Consider the following 20,501-nt stretch of genomic DNA (forward strand, 5'->3'; position numbering starts at 1 on the left):
CAGTTAACAACATCCATGGGATATTGGGATATCTGAAGATTGCAGTAGTAGTAACAGTGTATCCCGATAGCCTAACTATACAAAAAGTGCGAAGAGAGAAATAAATGTTGGAAATGTAACCTTTCACCTTTGAAATTAGCCAGTTAACATCTTCATTACACTCCCTTACCCCTTTAGGGAAGAGGTTAGAAAAAAAGAGGGGATAGGAAGCATGTTTGAAGCTGTGTGTGTGTCTGTGGGTGTGTGTGCGCATGTGTGCGTGTGTGTGTGTGTGAGAGAGAGAGAGAGAGACAGACAGGAGGAGGAGGAGAAGAAAGAAAGAGAGAAAGGAAGGAAGGAAGGGAGGAAGGGAAGGAAGGGAAGGAAGGGAAGGAAGGGAAAGAAGGGAAGGAAGGGAAGGAGGAAAGAAAGGAGAAAAAGAGAAAGAGAAAGAGGATAAAAGAACAAGGCCAAGGCCAGGAGTCTGAGCCCTTGCATGACAATGTGCTCTGACCTTAAGAAAGGCCTCCTTTTGTTCCAAATGTTTGCTGATGAGTGGAATGACATGGTCGATCTCTGCCGCTGGCCCCAGCTTATCTCGTCCACCACACCAGTCCTCATCTCTCCGGTATTCTTGCTCTAAGCTCTCCAGGACACTACATACCTAGTGAACCATGGAAGAAAAAAGACTCAGTAAATTAATTATTCCGGAAGTATTCTCTGAGGACCTTCAGCCTATAGAAGCCTACACATATGACATTTTTCATTAGAAGTTTAATGTCTCTGAGACATCTAAGAGAAATCCAGGAGGCAGTGACAGTCCTGTGTCTGAAACCTGGGAGACATTATGACTGGAGATATGGATTTTGGAATCATCTGTTTATGGGAGTTGATGACATTAACTAAGAATAGTAGGTAAAGTAAGAAAGTAAGTCTGGTATCTTTGGAGTTTCAGTGTTTTTACATATTGTTATAATCGCACAATAACTATAAATTAGGTAGAACAGGAAATGAGGTTTGGAGAAGATAACTTGATTTATCCGACCATCTGTACTTGTCCCATAGTAAGTAGCATCAAGCAGAGACAAAGGAGGAAGTTGCCTATGTTGTATGGTTTACGGGCCATAAATGAATGTCATCTTTTTCCTCCCTTGGAGAAAAATGTCTCAAAAATCCAACCATAATACATGACATCTCCAGGATCTCTATTACAAAATACACATTTCCTGTAGAGGGGTAACAAATTTGGGTTAACCTAAAAGACAGTTAAGAAGGTTTTTAGTTCTAAAGATGCTGAGAGGCCATGCTAAGTGACCTTATAAATGAACTCAGAAGAGAGCAAATCATTTTGAAGTGGGTTTGGAGGGAAATTCAGCCTGGGTCTCACAGTGGAAAACCCAAGGCAGCCTAGTATCAGGGCCTGGAGGAGGATGCAGAAAATTGAAACTCATATTCCATACAGACATCCTTCCCTATCTGTGGGTTCTACATCCATGATTCAACCAACTATGGATTGAAAATACTTAGTTAAAAAGTACAGCAATAAAAAATAATACAAATAAAAACAATAGAGTACAACAACTATTTACTATAATACTTACATATTATAAGTAATCCAGAGATGATCTAAATTACGTGGGAAAATGTATATAGGTTACCTGCAAGTACTATGCCATTTTATATCAGGAGCGTAAACATCTGAAAAGTCTGGTATCTGTGAGGGGTCCTGAAACAAATACCCCACGGATACTGGATTTCCTTCAATAGACCTTGCGATGACTGGATTTCCTTCAGTAGACTTTGATTACTTGTTCGGATATGGCAGCAGGGAAGAACAGCTATGACTATCCTTGGCTTTCTCTGAGAAAGTCTTTTGATGAAACATGTCTTTTTTTTTTTTTTTTTTTTTTTTGAGACGGAGTCTAGCTTTTTCACCTAGGCTAGAGTGCAGTGGTGCAATCTCGCTCAATGCAACCTCTGCCTAAGTGATTCTCCTGCCTCAGGCTCCCGAGTAGCTGGGATTACAGGTGCCCACCACCACATCCAGCTAATTTTTGTATTTTTAGTAGAGACGGGGTTTCACCACGTTGGTCAGGCTGGTCTTGAACTCCTGATCTCAAGTGATCCGCCTGCCTTGGCCTCCCAAAGTACTGGGATTACAGGCGTGAGCCTCTGTGCCCAGCCAGATGAAAGATGTCTTTGGATAGGGCATTCATTGAGTTATGAACTAAGCTGAAAGATGTGCTGAAAGCTGTCCCAGGAAGAACACCCTCATAGCCAGACACGCTTCTCGTGTCATGAGAAGATCTGTCACCGAACTCAAGGTGACTTCTCTAGTCCCATCTCTAGCATCACGCCTTTCTTTCTGCAAGGCCTGAAATGTGCAGGCAGCTCATGTTTTGAGGTAAAACAGCTTATAGACATGCAAAAACTTTAAGAAAAAGGGTACTTGAGATCTGTCCCATGATAGGACTGAACTTAGGAGCAAACAATTTGGGAGTTGGAAGAAATGAAAAGATTATTAGGTATAAATACTTTAACAAGAGAGGAAGCAGAAATCCAGAGGGGTAAAGTAACCTTTGGCAAGGTCACTTCAGGGTAAAATTTCTTGACTCCTATTCCAGTGCCCTTCACCATCTTGATCCGTTTCAAATTAAAATTTGTGTATAATATTAGACAGGAATTAAGCCTCATTTGTTTCCATTTGGATATTCAGTTGTCCAGCATCCTTTGATGAAAAGACTTTCCTTCACTCATTGAATTTTTTTGTCAAAAATCAACTGACTGTATATGTGTGGATCTATTTCTATAATCACTATTCTGTCTCATTGTGTTTATTCTTATTCCAAATACCATTCTGTCTTGATCCCTGCTGCTTTAGAATAAGTCCTTAAATCAGGCAGTGTGACTTGTCCAACTTTGTTCTTCCTTTCAAAATTGTTTTGGCTGTTCTAGTTTCTTTGCATCTGTATTCTTTGCATTTTCATTTTATTTTCATATAAATCTTAGAATCAATGTATCAATTTCTACCAAAAAAAAAAAAGCTTGCTGGGATTTAAGACTGTGTTGAATCTATGGATCAACTGGGGGATACTCTTTATCATCTTAGTCTGCAGCTCCTCACTTCAGTGGCCATCAAAGGAGTCATCCCTCTGAAGCAACAGAAAGGAATGAGAGAAGGCGTGGAGACTCTAACCCTGGCTGCAGGGCCCTCAGATGCACATGTCATATTTTCTCCAAGGGAGACTTTCTAATGGTCCCTGTAAGTCACCCAAGGAGAATGATTCTCTGATTTATTTCTACCAGGGAACAATTCAGAGAAGGAAACTACTATACACTGAATAAAATTACTCCTGTTTTAAACCTATTTCATAAAAAGAATTCCCTAACAGCACCCAAGTCATTTAAAAAATCCTCTTAGCCCTGTGCATATTGCTGTACAGATGAAAGGGTAACACACTGCATCTTTATGGCCCTGCTGCCCAGCTCCTGCCTTTTCTCCCACAGCAGCATCATCTTACCCGGTGCATTCCTAGTTCCCCAATGTCAGAGAGCTGTGTTTCCTCCATTAGACTGGAGGCCCCAGGAATGAAAGAACCATGCGTTTTTCAAGCAGTGCATAATGCCTAACTGTGGTAGATTTAATTATTGTTCAGCAACTATTCATTCTCCTCTCCTAACCTTCATAGGAGGCACTGCTGCCTCACTGATGTTGGCTTGGCCATGTGACTTATTTTAGCCAATGAGATGAAAGAGAATATACACAAGCAAAGACTTGAAATGCACTTGTATGGTAGATTTTGGACTCTTGCATTCCTGCCTTTAACTATAAATGTGCCTGAGATGGCTTCAGGTCAAGGAGGACAAGAGACATGGGAACAGATCTAGACCCAGTCTGCATCTCGAAGCCTAGTTCTACCAAGTTCAGCCAAGATCAACTGAACCCCAGACACTTAAGCAAAAAAAATAAACGTTTATTGTTTTATATCACTGAGTTTTGGGGTGTTTTGTTACACAGCACTATGGTGGTAACAGCTGACTAATATACTGTCCAAATCTAGCCTTTAGTATACACTCAATTTCTATTTCAACACCTCTCTATAGATCTGGTAAGTTTGAGAAATTTATGAGAAACAAATCCCATGGTCCAGTGCTCAAATGGCAAGGATGACAACGAAGCCAACTGTGGTGTTTCCACAAACTATTCTTCAAATGTTAGTACGGAGAGGACTGGCTTCTCGCTGACATTAAGTACTGCACATTAACACTGCAAGGCAGAAAATAGTCCTCTGTCAATCTCAGCCCCACAAGCCCCACAGTCCTTTCCCTCACCTGTTCAGAAGTTTTGTAAAAGGCCACAGAGGCATTGACCAGTTTTAGCCGGTCTTCCATCTTCAGCATGAGCTGCTGCCAGTGGAGAGCCACCTTCTCAGCACATTCCCGGATGGCATCGGCATCGTAGTGGCCGGCCTGGAGCAGCACCTCAGCTTTCTGCTGTACCTGCAGGGCGCTCTGGTGCGTCTTCTGCAAGGAAGTGGCATGAAAGAGGGACTGGGCACAAGGAGAGGAGAGAAAGGTCCGTGGGAACAACCCAGGCGTGGTATGGGAGGGGGTGGAGTGAGGCGTGAGTGAAAAGATGCAGAGAAGTTAAAGAGCTTTAAATGACTGATCCATTTTGTCATGACCATTAATACATTATTATTTTTAAAGCATATTTTAAAAGAGAATATCATACATTTTTATTAGCTAATCTCTCATGACCCTAACTTCTGTCCCCATTTCTTTCTTTTTCCTTGCGGCACTCTAGATTTTAAGGACATTTCAGTTTCTATAGAAGGGAAACAGAAGTTATGTATCAATCTGCTCCCTAATCGGTTCATAAATTTCCTTCACAAACAGAATAATAAAATTGTACATTCAGTTTTTAAAGGAAGTTACTACTGCAATCCCATTTTACAGATCAAGTATAGACAGCACATGAAAAGAAACTTCATGTAACACAAATCTCAGCTAACAATGCAATCATTTAAAACATTAATAATCAGTTGAAAAAGATTCCATTTGAAGGAATAAATTTGGAAGGTTAACAAAGCTAGAGAATAACCTCCTACATCATCCCTTAATTACTTCACTGAGGGGCACAACAGTGCAGGAGATAATTCACCTCAATACATAATCCCCATGTTATTTACATATTCCTTCAGGAGATACATATATATGTAGAAGGTCTATTTTCTTTCTTTTTTCTTTTCTTTTTTTTTGAGATAGGGTCTTGATCTGTCACCCAGGCTGAACAGTGCAGTGCAATGATGTAATCATGGCTTGCTGCAGCCTTGAACTGGGCTCAAGCAATCCTTTTGCCTCAGCCCCCAAAGTAGCTGGATAGCTGGGACTACAGGTGTGTGCCATCACACTTGGCTAATTTTTCACTTTTTGTAAAAATGGGATCTTGCTGTCTTGCCCAGGCTGGTCTCAAACTCCTGGCTTCAAATGATCCTCTGGCCTCAGCCTCCCAAAGTGCTGGGATTACAGGCAAGAACCACCACACCTGGCCAGAGGTCTATTTTTTTTTTTAATCCTTTCTAATTTAGGCTAAATGTGCTATGCGTTCTCTGAGTTTATATTAACTGCAGAAGGTTGGGAGAACTAGGGTGGCAGGGAAAGCACCAAATGGCATTAAGATTTACTAAGACAAAATACGGATGTGGATGATCTATAAGAGAATGTTAGAGCCCCACTGACTTGACAGAGCTAATATCATCCCAACCTCAACTGCTGGGATTGTTCCAGACTGATGGAGCAGTACTAATTTGGTCTTTGCACTTTTGAGGAAATAATAGTTCAGCTGGCAGTGAAAAAGAACAGCTAGAACTCAGTAACTTACTCCAGAATTATTTTCTGCCCTTCTTCTTGGGCAGCAATTCTGGACAGTTCCCAAGAGCTAATCCACTCTGCACTCCCTGTGTCTGAGTAGAGCCTTACTCATTTTCACCTATACCTCTCCCTGATTCCCACCATGATGGCCCTTCACCCTCATTCCAGATTGCAGTCTACACATTCTCATTTATCTTCTCCAGTCTATCCCCCACCTCTGACTTCTCTTCACCCTCTCCTGAATCTGTACTCAGAATTAGCAATGCTAGCATGACCTCCTTAGCAACCTAGACTCCTTCGTTCCCTGCCTTTCTACTGAGTCAGCCCTCGATCCGATCCTGATGACCACATCAGCATTTGGGTACCTAAATGCTTAACGAAGCTAGAGAAAGTAAGCTAGTGGGTGGAAACGATCCACTACAAATCCCTGGTTTTCTTTCTTTGTCTTACTTATTGGCACCGTTTTCTTTTCCTGTCTCCTAAATGTAGAGGTACCAAGGTCAGCTCTTGCCCCACCCCCACCCCCGCCCCGCTGCTGCAGCGCTCACATCTCTTCCCTTGGTTTCTATTGTCTTCTCTTTGCAGATGCCTCCCCAGTCTATGTCTCTTGTCTGACATCTGACTCTTCTTCAGTTGCCTTCAGACGCAAGGGTAAGTTGCCTGCACAGGTCTCACCCTAGTGAGCAGCACTGATTCAGTTGATCTAGCTGTCTGTCCTATGTCAGCCTCCAAGAAAGATGCATTCAGTAAAAGTGATCTTCCTGGAGAGAGGAGGGGCCTTTGCCAGTGAATGGGAAAGGCTTTCCTGCTCTATTAGAGCCTCCACCTCCCCTAGACAGCTTCTCAAGTTCCACAGCTGAAACTAAACTCCTCTTATCTTAAAACAGTTTTCTTATGGTAATCTGCCACTTATGTTGGCACTCTCCTTCTCTCTCCTCCTAGGATTACAATCTTGACATCATTCTTGCTTGCTGTTCCCCTCTCCACAGGCCCAGCCCTGCCCTCACCACTTTACACACAGACTGTTGTGGTGATGACCTAATGAGTCTTCTTGCTTTCCATTTCTAATTCATAAAATTCATCCTTTACATTTTTAACAGATCCCTTTAATTCTCTGTAATGGGAAGCATTAGCATTATAAGACTGCTAACATCTTTTCCAGCTCTAAAACTCTCATTTTATGTCATAAATGCCACTACCTTCTCTCAATTCAAGCCTTCAGTGGTCTTCCCATTGCTTTGAAATTAAGTCCAAACTTTGGAGGCTGTCATTAAAAGGCCCTCATTACAACATGGTCCCAAACTACTTCCATAACATGATCACCAATTACTTCCTTACAAAAACTCTTTGAAAATACACCACATACTTTCTTGCTTTTGCTGCCTTAATTCTTCCTGCCTTTTATGGCTGTCCAAATCTCTCCCCATACATGTTCCAGCTTTCCTTTGAGACTCAGCTAAAGTCTACCCTCCTTGACTGAGGCCTTTTCAGACAGCCTGAGACTCACTGTAAACCACCCTCTTCTGAATTTCTATGTCACTCATCTAACACTTGGCTGATTCTCCTTACTTAGACTGTGACACTCTCAAGGCAAGGATGGTTTGAAAAATCATAAGCACTGTGCTTATGCATATATTTTCTAGTTCTCTCAACATGACAAGGTGGATATTATTATTCCCATTTCACAGATTAAGAAACTGAGGATCAGCTGGCTAAGTGACTTGACCAAAAATGTACAACCCAAAGAAGTAATGAAACCAGAAATAAGACTCATATTTGACCTATTCCCAAACCTGTGTTCTTTCTACTATAGCTCATCACATCATTTCATCTCTAGCAATTAGAACAGTATCTATAGTATCTCATTTGGAGGAAGGGTTCACCAAATGAACATTAACAATTATGATAATTATCTGTCCTCTTTTCAATATCTAAAATGAGCATATAATTGTTATCATAAAACAGTTATGTATTTTTCTCTAACAGTGGAGGAGTAACCTTCATTTTCGCATAATATATGGAAATATATATTATATATAAGATATATACAAATGTTCCTTCTTACTTTGAAACTCATTATCATGTAATAGTCCTGGGAGTACCTTCCCCCTTTAATTTCCTAAATGATAAACTCTTATCCATATAACATAATCTTTGCTTTGCTAAACTTAAGTAATTATTTTGCACTTATTTCTACTCACCATTATCTAATCCTATTGAGTGCTATATCCTTAAGACACGGATTATCAAGGACATTAATATTTAGTAGGAGTACACAGAAGAGAATGGAACTGAATCAACTGAATTTATTATCCAGTTTTAGCTACTTCTTCTGACATAATGCTTATTCTTAAAATGCATAAGAGGATTTCAAAGAACAATAGATTTTGAAGTTCATAGTTTATGAAGATTAATCAGCCACATCTTAGATACTAACAAATAATATTCTGGGTTTGACAAAGCTAAGTTTCTTTCAAACGCTCTGTACTGCTTTCCATTCTGAATGGCTCTGGGAAAGACTTCTTGAAACCAAGGCCACTTCAGGTAAAAATCCTGACCTTCCTTGGAAAGACCAAAACCTTCAATCTAATGAGGTCACCCAAGATATTACAAGTTAGCAAACATTGTGGTTTGCCCACGACAGTTCCAGTATATGCCTATTTTTCTGGCTTAGTTATTAATAATTCCCTCCTTCACCTTTAGAGGATCTCATTTAAATAATAAATTATATGATCATCCTATTTACTACTTTTTTATTTTCCCTGGTGGAACCCAGAGTTCTTTCTTAGGGTTCAAGAAAGAAGTCAAATTATGCTCCTCACCAACAATCATTGTAAAGGCCTCTAGTAACACTGTCAAAGTGGGTTAAGCCAAACCTAACTGCTTTCACTCCCTTTGAAACAGCTTATCTTCCCTGGCATATTTTCCTTCTGATGGAGAGCCTAGTCTGAACTGACACATTTAAGGAGAAACGCAGGCCACCTGGAGAAGGAGCATATGTTGCAATTCTGTTTCTGTTCCCTTCATTGTTCTAGGCAATGCAGACTCTGCCTACCTTTCATTCCCAATATCTTCTAGAAATCCTAACTGCTCTGCCATGCCCTCTCGAGACTAAGTGGCCTATATCTCAACATCAATTCCAAGAATATTTGATCAAGTTGCATCCAGAGAGAAACCCAGAACTGATTAAGAGATGTTTATGCTTAGTGAGCCTCTATTCCGTAAAGATGAAACAGTGTCTAACATACTGCATATGCACTCTTGTGGAATATAGTCATTTCAAGCACTGTGAATACATTTACCCATGCTTCCTCAAAAGCTCATTGAGATACTTAAGTGTGTTATGACATTTGGTCTTACTTGCCCACCATTTGATTTAGGCAAACCTTCTCACCGAAGATAAATAAAGAGGAGGTATGGCCAAGAGCTGTCTTCATTCTGCCCAGCATGCCTCATAACTGTGCTATACCTCTAGTCTGATCACTCAGCCTTCATTTTCTTCGTTGCTGCTATGACTGTGGGAACTTGACTGCTGTGTGCACGATTCTTGTTTTGTTTTTGAGACAGGGTCTCACTCTGTCACCGAGGCTGGAGTGCAGTGGTGCAATCTCAGCTCACCGCGACCTCCACCTCCTGGGTTCAAGCAATTATCCTGCCTCAGCCTCCCAAGTAGCTGGGATTACAAGCACCCACCACCATGCCTGGCTACTTTATTTTTGTATTTTTAGCAGAGATAGGCTTTCACCATTTGGCCAGGCTGGTCTTGAACTCCTGACCTCAAGTTGTCTGTCCATCTTGGCCTCCCAAATTGCTGGGATTACACACGTGAACCACCATGCCTGGCCCTGTTTCTTGATTATAACCCCAATCCTGATTTTTTCTTTATAGTGAATACATCCTAACACTGTGATAGTTCGGTGTGTCAGAAAGCTACAATAGAGACAGCTGATGGTAATAAAACGTATTTCCTCTGGTTAATTCCGCCTTAGAAAATGATTTGCTGATGCAATGTGTGCAATATGAAGTTTGCTTTTAAATCTCAAATCCCAGATAGTTCTTCTAGTACTAGTAATGGTTCCTAAGAAAATATCATGCATCTTAACACTGTTTTATACATCCACGATGGTTTCCGGGAAATTAAATAGTTGCAATCAATCAACACTAGCTTAAAAATGGTGAGCAATCAGTTGGATTACTGCATAAAAAGACACAGGCAATTAAAATTTTATTATTTTGCCATCATTGTTGTAGAAATGACCCATTAACAATCTTTTTTTTTTTTTTTTTTTTAGCAAAAGATAACATCTTCGCATTTCTTACACATTCAGAAGTGGGTTGAATTCTATACTGAACCACAAGTAATGAATGTCTTTGAAGTTTTCATTCTGTCTCTTTTCCCATTGGTAATTAACTTATTTTATTTTTAATATAGTTCCTGTGTCCCATTTCCTACTCTTTTTCCTACACCACTCTAAAGCAATCAGTTCAAGTCTCTCTGGGAAGGACAATGTCCTAGTAAAAAAGGATAATTAAGGGTACTTAAAGCAAGACAAAATTTATATTAGGTTATCATAAATGAAGTTTTATTTTTAAATAGCCTTCTAGAAAGTCCCTGTTGATGAAATTCTTCTGGTTGCAGTTTATTCTTCAAATATTGTTCTACCAGCATTATTGAACAACTACTTTCAGTGGGGTAAAAATATCTGGTGCAATCTGCTCCAGTGCTCATTATCCTTGTTAAAAGGCAGACTCTGACAATAGTATCTAAGGGTTAGATGTAAACCAAATGGTTAAAAACAGGATCCTAATTTATAATGACCTTTGTACTTGTTTATCCTCAATCTTGAGTGATCTTCACCGGAAGTGACTTCTAACCTTTTACTTTTACATTTCCTCATATGGTACATATCTAGAATGTATTAAAAAAACCAATGTACCAGTGGCCTTAAAGATGGAAGGTACAGATAGATAACAAAGATTCTCATATGAAGTGTGAATACTTGTTTTCTCATACCAGGCCTCCCTGGGGGATGAGCCCCTGCATTTGCTTCCCCATCAATTTTTGGATAAGAGGGAGGCTCCCTGGACCATTCTACTAGAAGGGGTACTGCCTTCGCTGCCTGAAGGAACACCCACACCTGAGAATCACCCTGCCTGAGGTACAGAGCAGAAAGGGGAAGGGAGGACAGTGCAGCCAGATTTGGGTGTTACCTCGATGGCCAGCTGGAACTGCTCGTGCTCCCGCTGCAGCTGCTCTGCTTCGGACAAAGAGCTGGCATTGACCAGGCTGGCGTTGAGCATTGACTCTCCATTGCGGATCCATCCCAGGACCTAGGGAATCGGGACAAGCACACAGATGAATGGCCTTCCGCAGTTTCCCCAGAGCTGTTGCCTCCTCTCATGGGGACTTCAGACAGAGAGCTCACTATCATTTATCTTCTGTTGGAGAGAGGACAGCAAAGATCTCCATAATTAAAATGGTCATCTCCCCAATCATACAGAGTACCTGTGCCATAAGGTACTTATTTTATGTACCTGCTTTATTCCCAGCTCCACGTCACCCCCTGTCCCAATTTCCTCACCCACATAATGCAAACATTACTTAATATGGTGGTACTGTATACATGTCTAAACTTCCTTCTGGAACATAGGATGGTATAAATAAATACATTCCATCTGCTGGTATCCTTTTCTTTTTTTTATAAGGTCCAGTTCAAATAACAACAACTTATGGAAACCTTTTGCACCTAATCTCTCTTGCTAGAAACAATCTCATCTTCATCTAGTGCGAGCATATCATTTTGCATGTACCACCTTTATGGTATTCACCACAGACTTCCTGATTTCTTTATTTCAACCTATGTTTCATTCCCCCCTGAGAACATAAACTTCCTGAAATCCAGGACAATATATTAGTCATATTTTAGTCTCACACAGTACATAGCACAGTACTTTGCATATAATGGGTGTGGTGTAGTTTTTGAAGTAATGGAGCATACCCAGGTCACACCTGAGCAGTGAGTCTAATCTCCTCTACCTTGCAAAATAACCAAGGGTAGGCAGATTTGAACTTCAGTAGGTAAACAACCCCAAAAAAGGAGAAAAGAGAAAGAAAACAAGCAAAATAGGAATAACCCATCTTCTGAATCATCAGAAAAGCGGGAGTAAGCTGTAATATAATCGACTTAAATTATTTAGAGGCCACTGGTAGGCTGAATACAACTTCTATGTGATGTTAACAAGTACTGGGAGAAAGAAAACTCAACGAGGGAATATTAGGATAGAAGAAGAAACAGCTGACACTGTCTAGAGAGTTCTAGGTGAAAAGGGGATGTGGAAATTATCCAGCTAATAAAGTCAGAACAAATAATGCAACTGGAAGAGTTAGGCTCTGAAAATCTACCTGGTGTCTGGTCACCAGAACACTGCCAAATACTTTCCTTATTAGGGAGTCTGAGAGTTTGCTTGGAAAAGAAATAAAAGCTATTCTGAAATTTCAAGATCAGTAAATACCGCCCATCTGTCACCTCATGCCAAAGGAGAAAGACACCACTATCTGTTTCAGATTTGCTTTCATATTTTTCTCCCCTCTACTTCCTCACATTGAACAATTAGAAAATACCAAGCCTAGTCTCGTGCTCTATAACTCATAGGCACGTCTCAAATTTCATCCCTGGGCAAAAAATGACTCATGCCTTATTGTGCATAGATAACATCAGGTCATAAATCCCACTAAAGCTGGGCTACTTGGATTGAGATGTTAATTCACGGCCAGGCTGGCAGATTGTAGATGAGATGCCAATCTGTAAAGCAATTAGTTACAGGAAATAACTGCTCAGGGTGTACACGTGAAATCCCTGTTGTCACTGGTGGACTGTGGCTGGCTAGCTAGAGGTGCTAATTATTTTGAAAAGTTGCCTGTAACTTTGGGCGCATGCATTCATAGACTGCATGCCCAAATGCCTCACCTCTTTGGGAAATGGAGTTCACGGTGTCCCTCTGCCATGATTTACTGCATTTTGTTTGGTCTGAAGATTCATTTGAGGGTGTCAGCGAAACCACTTCTCCAAGTGCATCACACATCAATGCCTATAGGACAATTTGACTCCCTTTGGACCTCTTCAGTTTTGTTAGAAAATTTTTCTCTCCAGTTTCAGTCAACAGGAAACATGAATTATAGCTATGGTGGAGGGATCCCTACTTACCAGCTTCCCATTTAGAAACATCATGGGTTTCAGTACCTACTTTTTAAATTATATCACGTCATTTCCTTGTTCATTTTTATTTACTAAATGCTCTTTAAAAAGGCATTCCAGGACTTTAAAGTGGGAGATTTGATTTTAGGAAGCTAAAAATGCATGGTAGTTTATATCCATGGCTTAGCTCCAGGGTGGGGCTGATCCCTATGAAAGAGTCAGTCCTGGACGTAGACCTGGCATAGCAGAGAAATAACATAACATATGGAGTCAGAAACCTGGCTTTTTACTTACCTGCAAAAATCACTTAACCCCTCTGAGCCTCAGTTTTCTCATCTGTAAAATAGGGATAATTGTACCTTCCTTTTCTGCATTGCAGGGTTGACGCAACAATGTGTAAAATGTAAAGTCTGCTGATTATGATGGTACTGGTGGTGATTTTTAGTTTGGAGAAAAGCTGGATAATGAGGTGATTATTTATACCTCTCTTAATGAGAAGAGAGCTTTATTCCAGAGTCTGTATGAGCTTTACTGGCATATTCGGATGTGATGTAGCTTCCTTAGCTGTTTTGTCATCATTACCCTTTTACTCTGATCACTGATAACCCTTCTTGGTATAATTTTCTATTACTGGTATTTTCAATCTTCCAGGTTCATAAAACTGGCTAGTTATTCTTCTGTGAGCATACAAATATGTGCAAATTAAGAAACATCATAACTAAAATGAGAAAATGTTGGTTCTACTAATCTTGAGCTGTGTGACCTTGCAAACATCATTTAAGCTCCCCAAGGCTCAGTTTTCTCATCTGTAAAATGTGAACACTTCCCTTGCATAAGGCTCGGGGTAAAGAGAAAATAAAATAATTAATGTAAAAGTATTTTTCAAACTGTAAAATGAATATTGACATTGATCAATCATTTTAGGCAACAATTTAGCCAATAGGTTAGATGATCTTTAAAGATAATTTCCAGCTCTAACATTCCACGTTACTTTCAAAACTCAAAGAGTGCCCCTACATCTATAGGGTGTCCAAGAAAATCAGTTACGTAGAAATGAAGGACTGAAAGAATATCACTGCTTGGGGACTTAAGAGCTAGGTCAAAAGTTCAGCTCAGTCTGAGCTTGAGGGGGAACTGTACATGAAGATCTATTGCTTCTCAGGCCAGGAAAACTCAGCTAAGCCCAAGTCTGGAGAATGGATTTGAGTAAGTGGATGAAGATATCCACAAACGGTGATGCCATTGAAACTGGGCAGGCTGAGCCGTGTAACCATGTAGGCTGGGAAGCCACCTGTAGATGGCTGTGTTCTCAAGGTCATACCTACAGCAAAGCTATGAGGTTGTACTGAAGGCAACTGACTCTAAGGACCTCTATTGTAGATGATTTATCACAAGACATAGTTGTTTCGGAAACTCTAGCCACAGGAAAAATAATCAGCTCCTCAGATGGTAGCAGGGAGCCTGTCATATGTCCAGTATTCCTTAGTTCTAAAAATCCATGGTCTATGAGACTGCACATGTTCATCCTTCCTGGTTTATAGGCTGTGGCCATATGTCCTCTTAATTATCTCCATTTTGAAACAAAAAGATGGTACTTGTCCTGTTGGCTGCCCCTCTGTTGGCTCTACTTCAATTCCTCTCTTTTATATTCAGTCAACAGAACTGAACACAGTATTCTCCACAGGAGAATGAGGACACACGAATATTTTCTCCTTTGTCCTAAATGTCCATCTTGATTATATGCAAATTTTGGCCAGCATTTGGTGCAAAGAAGGAAATTAAGCCAATGTCTTTAGTGATCAAATAAATATAACTTGTTTCCTCATAGCTTAGAGACACAACATTTTATAAATCCATTTTAGCTTATTTTCTGCTAAATGCACTGCTTTGCAGGAATACATATGGAAATTCATTTAGTTTCATGCTCACTAGGTAGGTCATTCAAATCTTTCTGAATTATCTAATAGATGTGAGGTCATCTTCACCAGAGTAGTAATTTTCCTGGTAGCTATCAGAGCATTCTGTGGGGTTTGGAGAGTAATTTGGCATTGAGTGGTCCAGGGATCTGCTCCATGGGCTGTAATTAGTGGAGTGGTTTCCCTTCAAGGTCCACCATTTCTCTAGGGGTGTTTGGGCTATCTATCTTACATATAAAGTCCTATATAAACCCTCAGAAAGAAAATCGGTTGCATCAATCAATTTCATTTTTTGAGTCCATTAATATAATTTTTAGTCTAATGTCTGTGCTTTCCTTGCTTTTCAGTACTTCACTTTAATATTTTGGTAAAACTACACTTAAGGTTATGATGGGCCATGATCAAATCTAAACCTTTAATCTATGAGCTCTAATGACCTAGTTGCATCATAATCTATTATTGTCCTCTCCCTTTCTGCCCCCATTAGTGGCATTTCAATTAAAGTGTCCTTTTTCTTTCTTTTTTGAGACTATATTCAAAAGAGACTCTCAAGCTACTGTCTAAATTTAGCCTCACTGATCAATACCGACATCTAAATTAACTCCCTTTTTCCAAGAGTCAACAGCTTCCAAATCAGTATTTCCTGCTCCACCAATTTCCATCAAATACAAATGCCTTCTCTGAAACTGGATCAGAGGGCTCCCTAAGGAAAGAGCCTACACTGACAAGGAAAACAAGCCTGTCTAATGAGGCATGGTGGCTTAACCAAGCAGCAGTCCCTTGGCACCTCGAGGACCAATGCCCTTTGCAAAGGGCTTGGTAGATTTCCTGAGACTCTGGTTTGAGCAATTTTGTACAGTCTTGAACGACAATCCCACGGTGTGTCATTTTTGTCATGGTAGAAATAAGGAATCTTCCCACCGCCACAGAAGAATTCCTTTTTTGTCTCCTCACTCATGATATTATAAATGGGAATGTATATAAATATTAGTTCAACCTGGATTATTTATATATAGACAGTCTACTTCCCTATTTAACAAAATACTTATCATCAGCCCAGTCTCCTCCTATATAGGATGTGTAGTTGGAGAATGAATATATTTCTATTTTAATATCAGCCAAGGAAAAGAGAATTAGGGAGCTGAATCTACCACTGAGGTTGGAGAAAAATAAATTAAAAACCAGGAACAAGAGCAAATTTATATATTTCATTTCAAAGTCAAACAGGAATGATTTTCCTGTTATGTTTTGTTCAGATGGTCATTCCTGCCACCTTCCACTGATGGAAATAACCAAGTAGGTGCAGCAGAGGACTTCGATGACCTGCTGGAGCCTTGCTGACCTCAGACAGGTGCCACCCTCTCCATCAAGCTTAGGCTATGCCTGCTTTTGTCCTCTCATACATGGTACTGCTGAGGTCACAAAAACCTAAGACCATTCAGCTAGAAGGATTCTTATTTTAAATTTTGAATTGATAAACATAATTGTACATATTTATGGGATACCTGTGATATTTTGATGCAGATATACCATGTGTAGTGCACGCTGTAACTGGGATAACCATCACCTCATTTATTTGTGTTGGAAACATTCAAATTTCTTTCTTTTAGCTATTTTGAAATATACAATAAATTGTTGTTAACTATAGTCACCCTACTGTACTATACCACACTGGAATGTATTCCTCCTAACTGTAATTTTGTCCCCATTAGCCAACCTCTCCTTATCATCCCCTCCCCTCTACCCTTCTCTACCTCTGATAGCCACTACTCTACTCTCCACTTCTATGAGATCAACTTTTTTAGCTCCCACATGCATGTAGTATTTCTGTGCCTGGCTCATTTCACTTCACATACGTTGGAGGGCTTCTATTTCTCCTGGGACCACATGGCAAGAGTAGGGGCCAGCAGAGGCAAACAGTAGGACCTTGGATTTAGGAGGCCTGGGCTGAAGTTTCAGCTGACTAGTCAAGAGGGCTTGGGGAGCACTAACCCTATGGTACCTCAGTTTCCTCATTTGAAAAGTAAGCATAACACCACTTCTCCCCATGGGTATGTTCTCTTAAAATGAGATTATAAATGAGAAAGGATTTCTCATATAAAAAGAAAGTCCAGTCTTAACTACTAAGTCACAGAATTCGCATACTCATTATTGTCCTGGGCCTGCTAGGATTTCCATCAAGTCCTTATAAATAACATGTCTCTCTGGAGACTCAGGTTTGATCCCAGTGCCATTAAGCAGAAACAACCTGGAGGGCAGCACTGTAACCCTGCCTTGCTTGGGGCTCAGGAATGTAATCTGCACAGAATACAGATCTTTAGCATGGCGTGTGTGGGCTATAGCTCAGCACTGATTGGAAGAGATGGGGAGTGGAGAAGATAGACTTATAATAAATAACAATATAATAACTAAAACAGAGGCATTAGAGGAAGGAATACCTTTAATATAAGGAATCAAGCAACAATTAAACAAAATAAGATGTTTTTGGCCCTCATACTAAATCAAAAGGCTTAATTCTAAAAGTTCCAGCATGCTGAGCTATGGTTTTCTGAAGAAAAAAGGTAAAAGCTCCAGCAGCCACTATAGACAAGAAAAAAACGTGTTTAAAAGATGCTTCTTTGCTTAGGACGATTTGGGTAGAATGGGGGCAGAAAGGGGCAACCACAGGAGTGACGTGGTACCTGCCCTGCTGGGAACCCCTCCGGGACCTGTGGAGAGTGGTGATGTGCTCTCTCCTCAGGGTGATCGTGGTCTGCTGACCTCTTAAGCTTCAGTAGCCTCATCTATAAAATGGAAATAAAGTCTACTTCAGAGAATGGTTGTGAGGATGGATGAAGACGTGTGTAACACGCCCACAGCCCTCAACAAAATGGAACTATTATCATACTTTCCCTTCTTCACCCCCACCTTTGTACAAATAGCTAATTAAAACAATTACCACTTAGTCTGTTCTTAATATATGTACTTTTTGTAATTTTTATGTTTTGGAAACAGGGTCTTGCACTGTCATCCAGGCTGAGGTGCAGTGACGTGACCATAGCTCACTGCAGCTTCAAACTCCTGGACTCAAGCGATCCTTCTTCCTTAGCCTCCCAATTAGCTGGGACCACAGGCATGTGCCACCACATTCAGCTAATATTGAACATTTTCTGTGCAGTCTCACCACATTGCCCAGGTTGGTCTTAAACTGCTGGCCTCAAGTGACTCTCTTGCCTTGCCTCCCAAAGTGTTGGGACTACAGGCATGAACCACCATGCCTGGCCTGTACTATTTTAAAAATGTGACATTGGTCATTGTGTGTATGTTCCCACAGGTTCCTAAAGATTAAGCATAAAACACCTAGCATAATGCTTCATGCAGATAAGCTTTTTCCTTTTTAAAATCAACTTTAATATGGCAAGAAAACTTTCCTATAATAACCATACACACTTTGGCAATAGTGATGGTAATTGCTACTAGTTACTGAATATTAACTATGTGTCAGACACATGAGTGCCCCAAATTAATTAACCTGACTCTATATCCTAAATATGTTTATTGATAAAGGATTTGTATATTTCCCATGGACTGCTTGACAGGATTGAGGATAGAAAGAAAGAATAGATTCAGTGACTGAGGACAAATCTGGAATGGATTGTCATGTAAGCAAGAAATCAAGCATTTGTTGTTTGAACCATTGTATCATTGGGTCTATTTGTTACTGCAGCCAAGTTTTCAGAAACTAATACAAGTAGTCCTTAACTTACCTATTTTCAAAGTGCCGGTTACTTAAAGGGGCACCTGTGGCTCTGTATGCCTTACCTCATATCAGGAGCAGGTCTCAGGTCAGGCTCGGCTGGCTGAGAAACCCAGGCTGAAGAAAGAAGGGGCCGGGCTTACCTGTTTGACTTCAGCCTGGAGGTGCCGTAATTGGAGGCACTGCTCTAGCCGTTTATGAGTCTGCTCCGCATTGAGCTCCAATTCATGCTGCTTCTCATGGAGAAATTCCAATAACTCTTGCACCTGGGCTGCCAGATCAATGTCTTTTTCACAGATCAACTCAATTCCTGATTTTAAAAAATGGAAACAATTAAAAATCAGCTAGTACTGTGAAGGTTACATTCCCTTCAATATGCATAAGAAAACTGGAATTTGGAAACAGTCATTATTCACACCCTCCCAAACTCTAAACATTCCTCTGTGAAACTGAGCACCACAATGCACCCATGTCTGGGATGCCAAAATTATGCCATCTCTTTTGTATCAACTGATCCTTTGCCTGAGAATTCAACGGATGATCAGCTCCTTATTATCAACAGGAATTAGAGTTATACAGAGGTCCATCCCTAGACACGACAGCACCCAGCAATTCCTGCTGGGGGATTTGCCAACACCCAGAATATTCACAAACAAGCCTCTAAATCATATTGGAAAATCAAAAACCAAACCAAAAGACTGTCCCAGTACTTCTGCCAACGACACACTTTTTTTTTTTTAGCTGGTCAGATATAATTTATCATTAGATGGTAAGTTCACTCCAATGAGAGTAGCTACACAATAGTGATTTTAAAAAATTCATTTTAAATTCCCCGCAAGGGTTGCACATGGACAGTGGTGATTTTATTAGCCAACTACTTAGGTTCTCTAAAAACAGGAACTGTTAGAAATATAAGCTAGCTGTCATATATTATTTATAAAACTCAGACAAACACACCTAATAAATACAACCCAGCAATATACCACAGGGATAACGAGTGCTTATCCGTTTAGAAAAAGCTTCATGTTAAAGTTGTGCCCACACAAGGAGAGTTTGCTCAGTGTTTTTCTGCTGATTTACAATTAGTAAACCCAGCCAGTCACTGACAAGTGTTCTCAAGGTTTATGTATAAACCATCCAACATTAATAAACTGTCAACGATCTGACCTATAATGGGAACCTTGAGTCAATATATGCCAGCCAGAAGCTGTGATCACATTCCTTGTTTACCTCCTTGTCTTACTTTTCCTATATACTTTTCCCAATTCATGAGCACAAGTGCACACACACACTTCCTCTCTTTACCATGCCAGTTCTCCTATTTATACATTATCATCAGCAGGCCTAGGTGGCCTTCATCAAATAAATTTCTGCCTCAGAAATTAACGAACTCAGAGAGAGAGAGCAAAGGAACTGTCTTAGTAATCAAAGCCCTTCTCTTCACTAGTAACTTGAATTTGATTCCTTACTTGGCTCTCAAAGACTACATGAAAGTGTACTAGCTTTGGAATAGTCCTGAGTTGGAATCTTCACCTTGGGCAAGTTATCTAGACTCTCAGAAGCCTAATTTTGCTCATATGTAAAATACGAATTTATATACCTACCTACTTCATAAGCTAGCTACCTCCTAAACTTGTGGGATTAAATGGGATGATGCATGTAAAATATCTCTCATATATACATATTACTGTGTATACCTGATACACAAAAAATACAGACCACTGCTGCTCAGTCCTGTGGCTTTCCTGACTCCTGACTCTTACCTTAAACTTTTAACTTTCTGCCTTCTCACATTCATGC

General features: G+C 40.2%; 1 protein-coding gene across 5 annotated transcripts in view; it reads right to left on the bottom strand.

Annotated features, from left to right (window-relative positions):
* Nucleotides 1-20,501, bottom strand: part of LOC117083389 (kalirin) — a 499,428-nt gene that overhangs the window by 83,046 nt on the left and 395,881 nt on the right. For 3 of the 5 annotated variants that reach the window (XM_033210972.1, XM_033210970.1, XM_033210974.1), the window contains exons 15-18: nucleotides 18,845-19,011; nucleotides 11,065-11,184; nucleotides 4,312-4,530; nucleotides 494-643 (exon numbers count right to left, since the gene is read on the bottom strand). In XM_033210972.1, the coding sequence (XP_033066863.1) occupies nucleotides 494-643; nucleotides 4,312-4,530; nucleotides 11,065-11,184; nucleotides 18,845-19,011 (656 nt within the window). The remainder of the gene's footprint in view (nucleotides 1-493; nucleotides 644-4,311; nucleotides 4,531-11,064; nucleotides 11,185-18,844; nucleotides 19,012-20,501) is intronic. The other 2 variants (XM_033210973.1, XM_033210971.1) reach the window with 1 other exon arrangement.

The sequence above is a fragment of the Trachypithecus francoisi genome, unplaced genomic scaffold (genome assembly GCF_009764315.1).
Source record: "Trachypithecus francoisi isolate TF-2019V2 unplaced genomic scaffold, Tfra_2.0 Lachesis_group0, whole genome shotgun sequence".
Lineage (NCBI taxonomy): Eukaryota > Metazoa > Chordata > Mammalia > Primates > Cercopithecidae > Trachypithecus > Trachypithecus francoisi.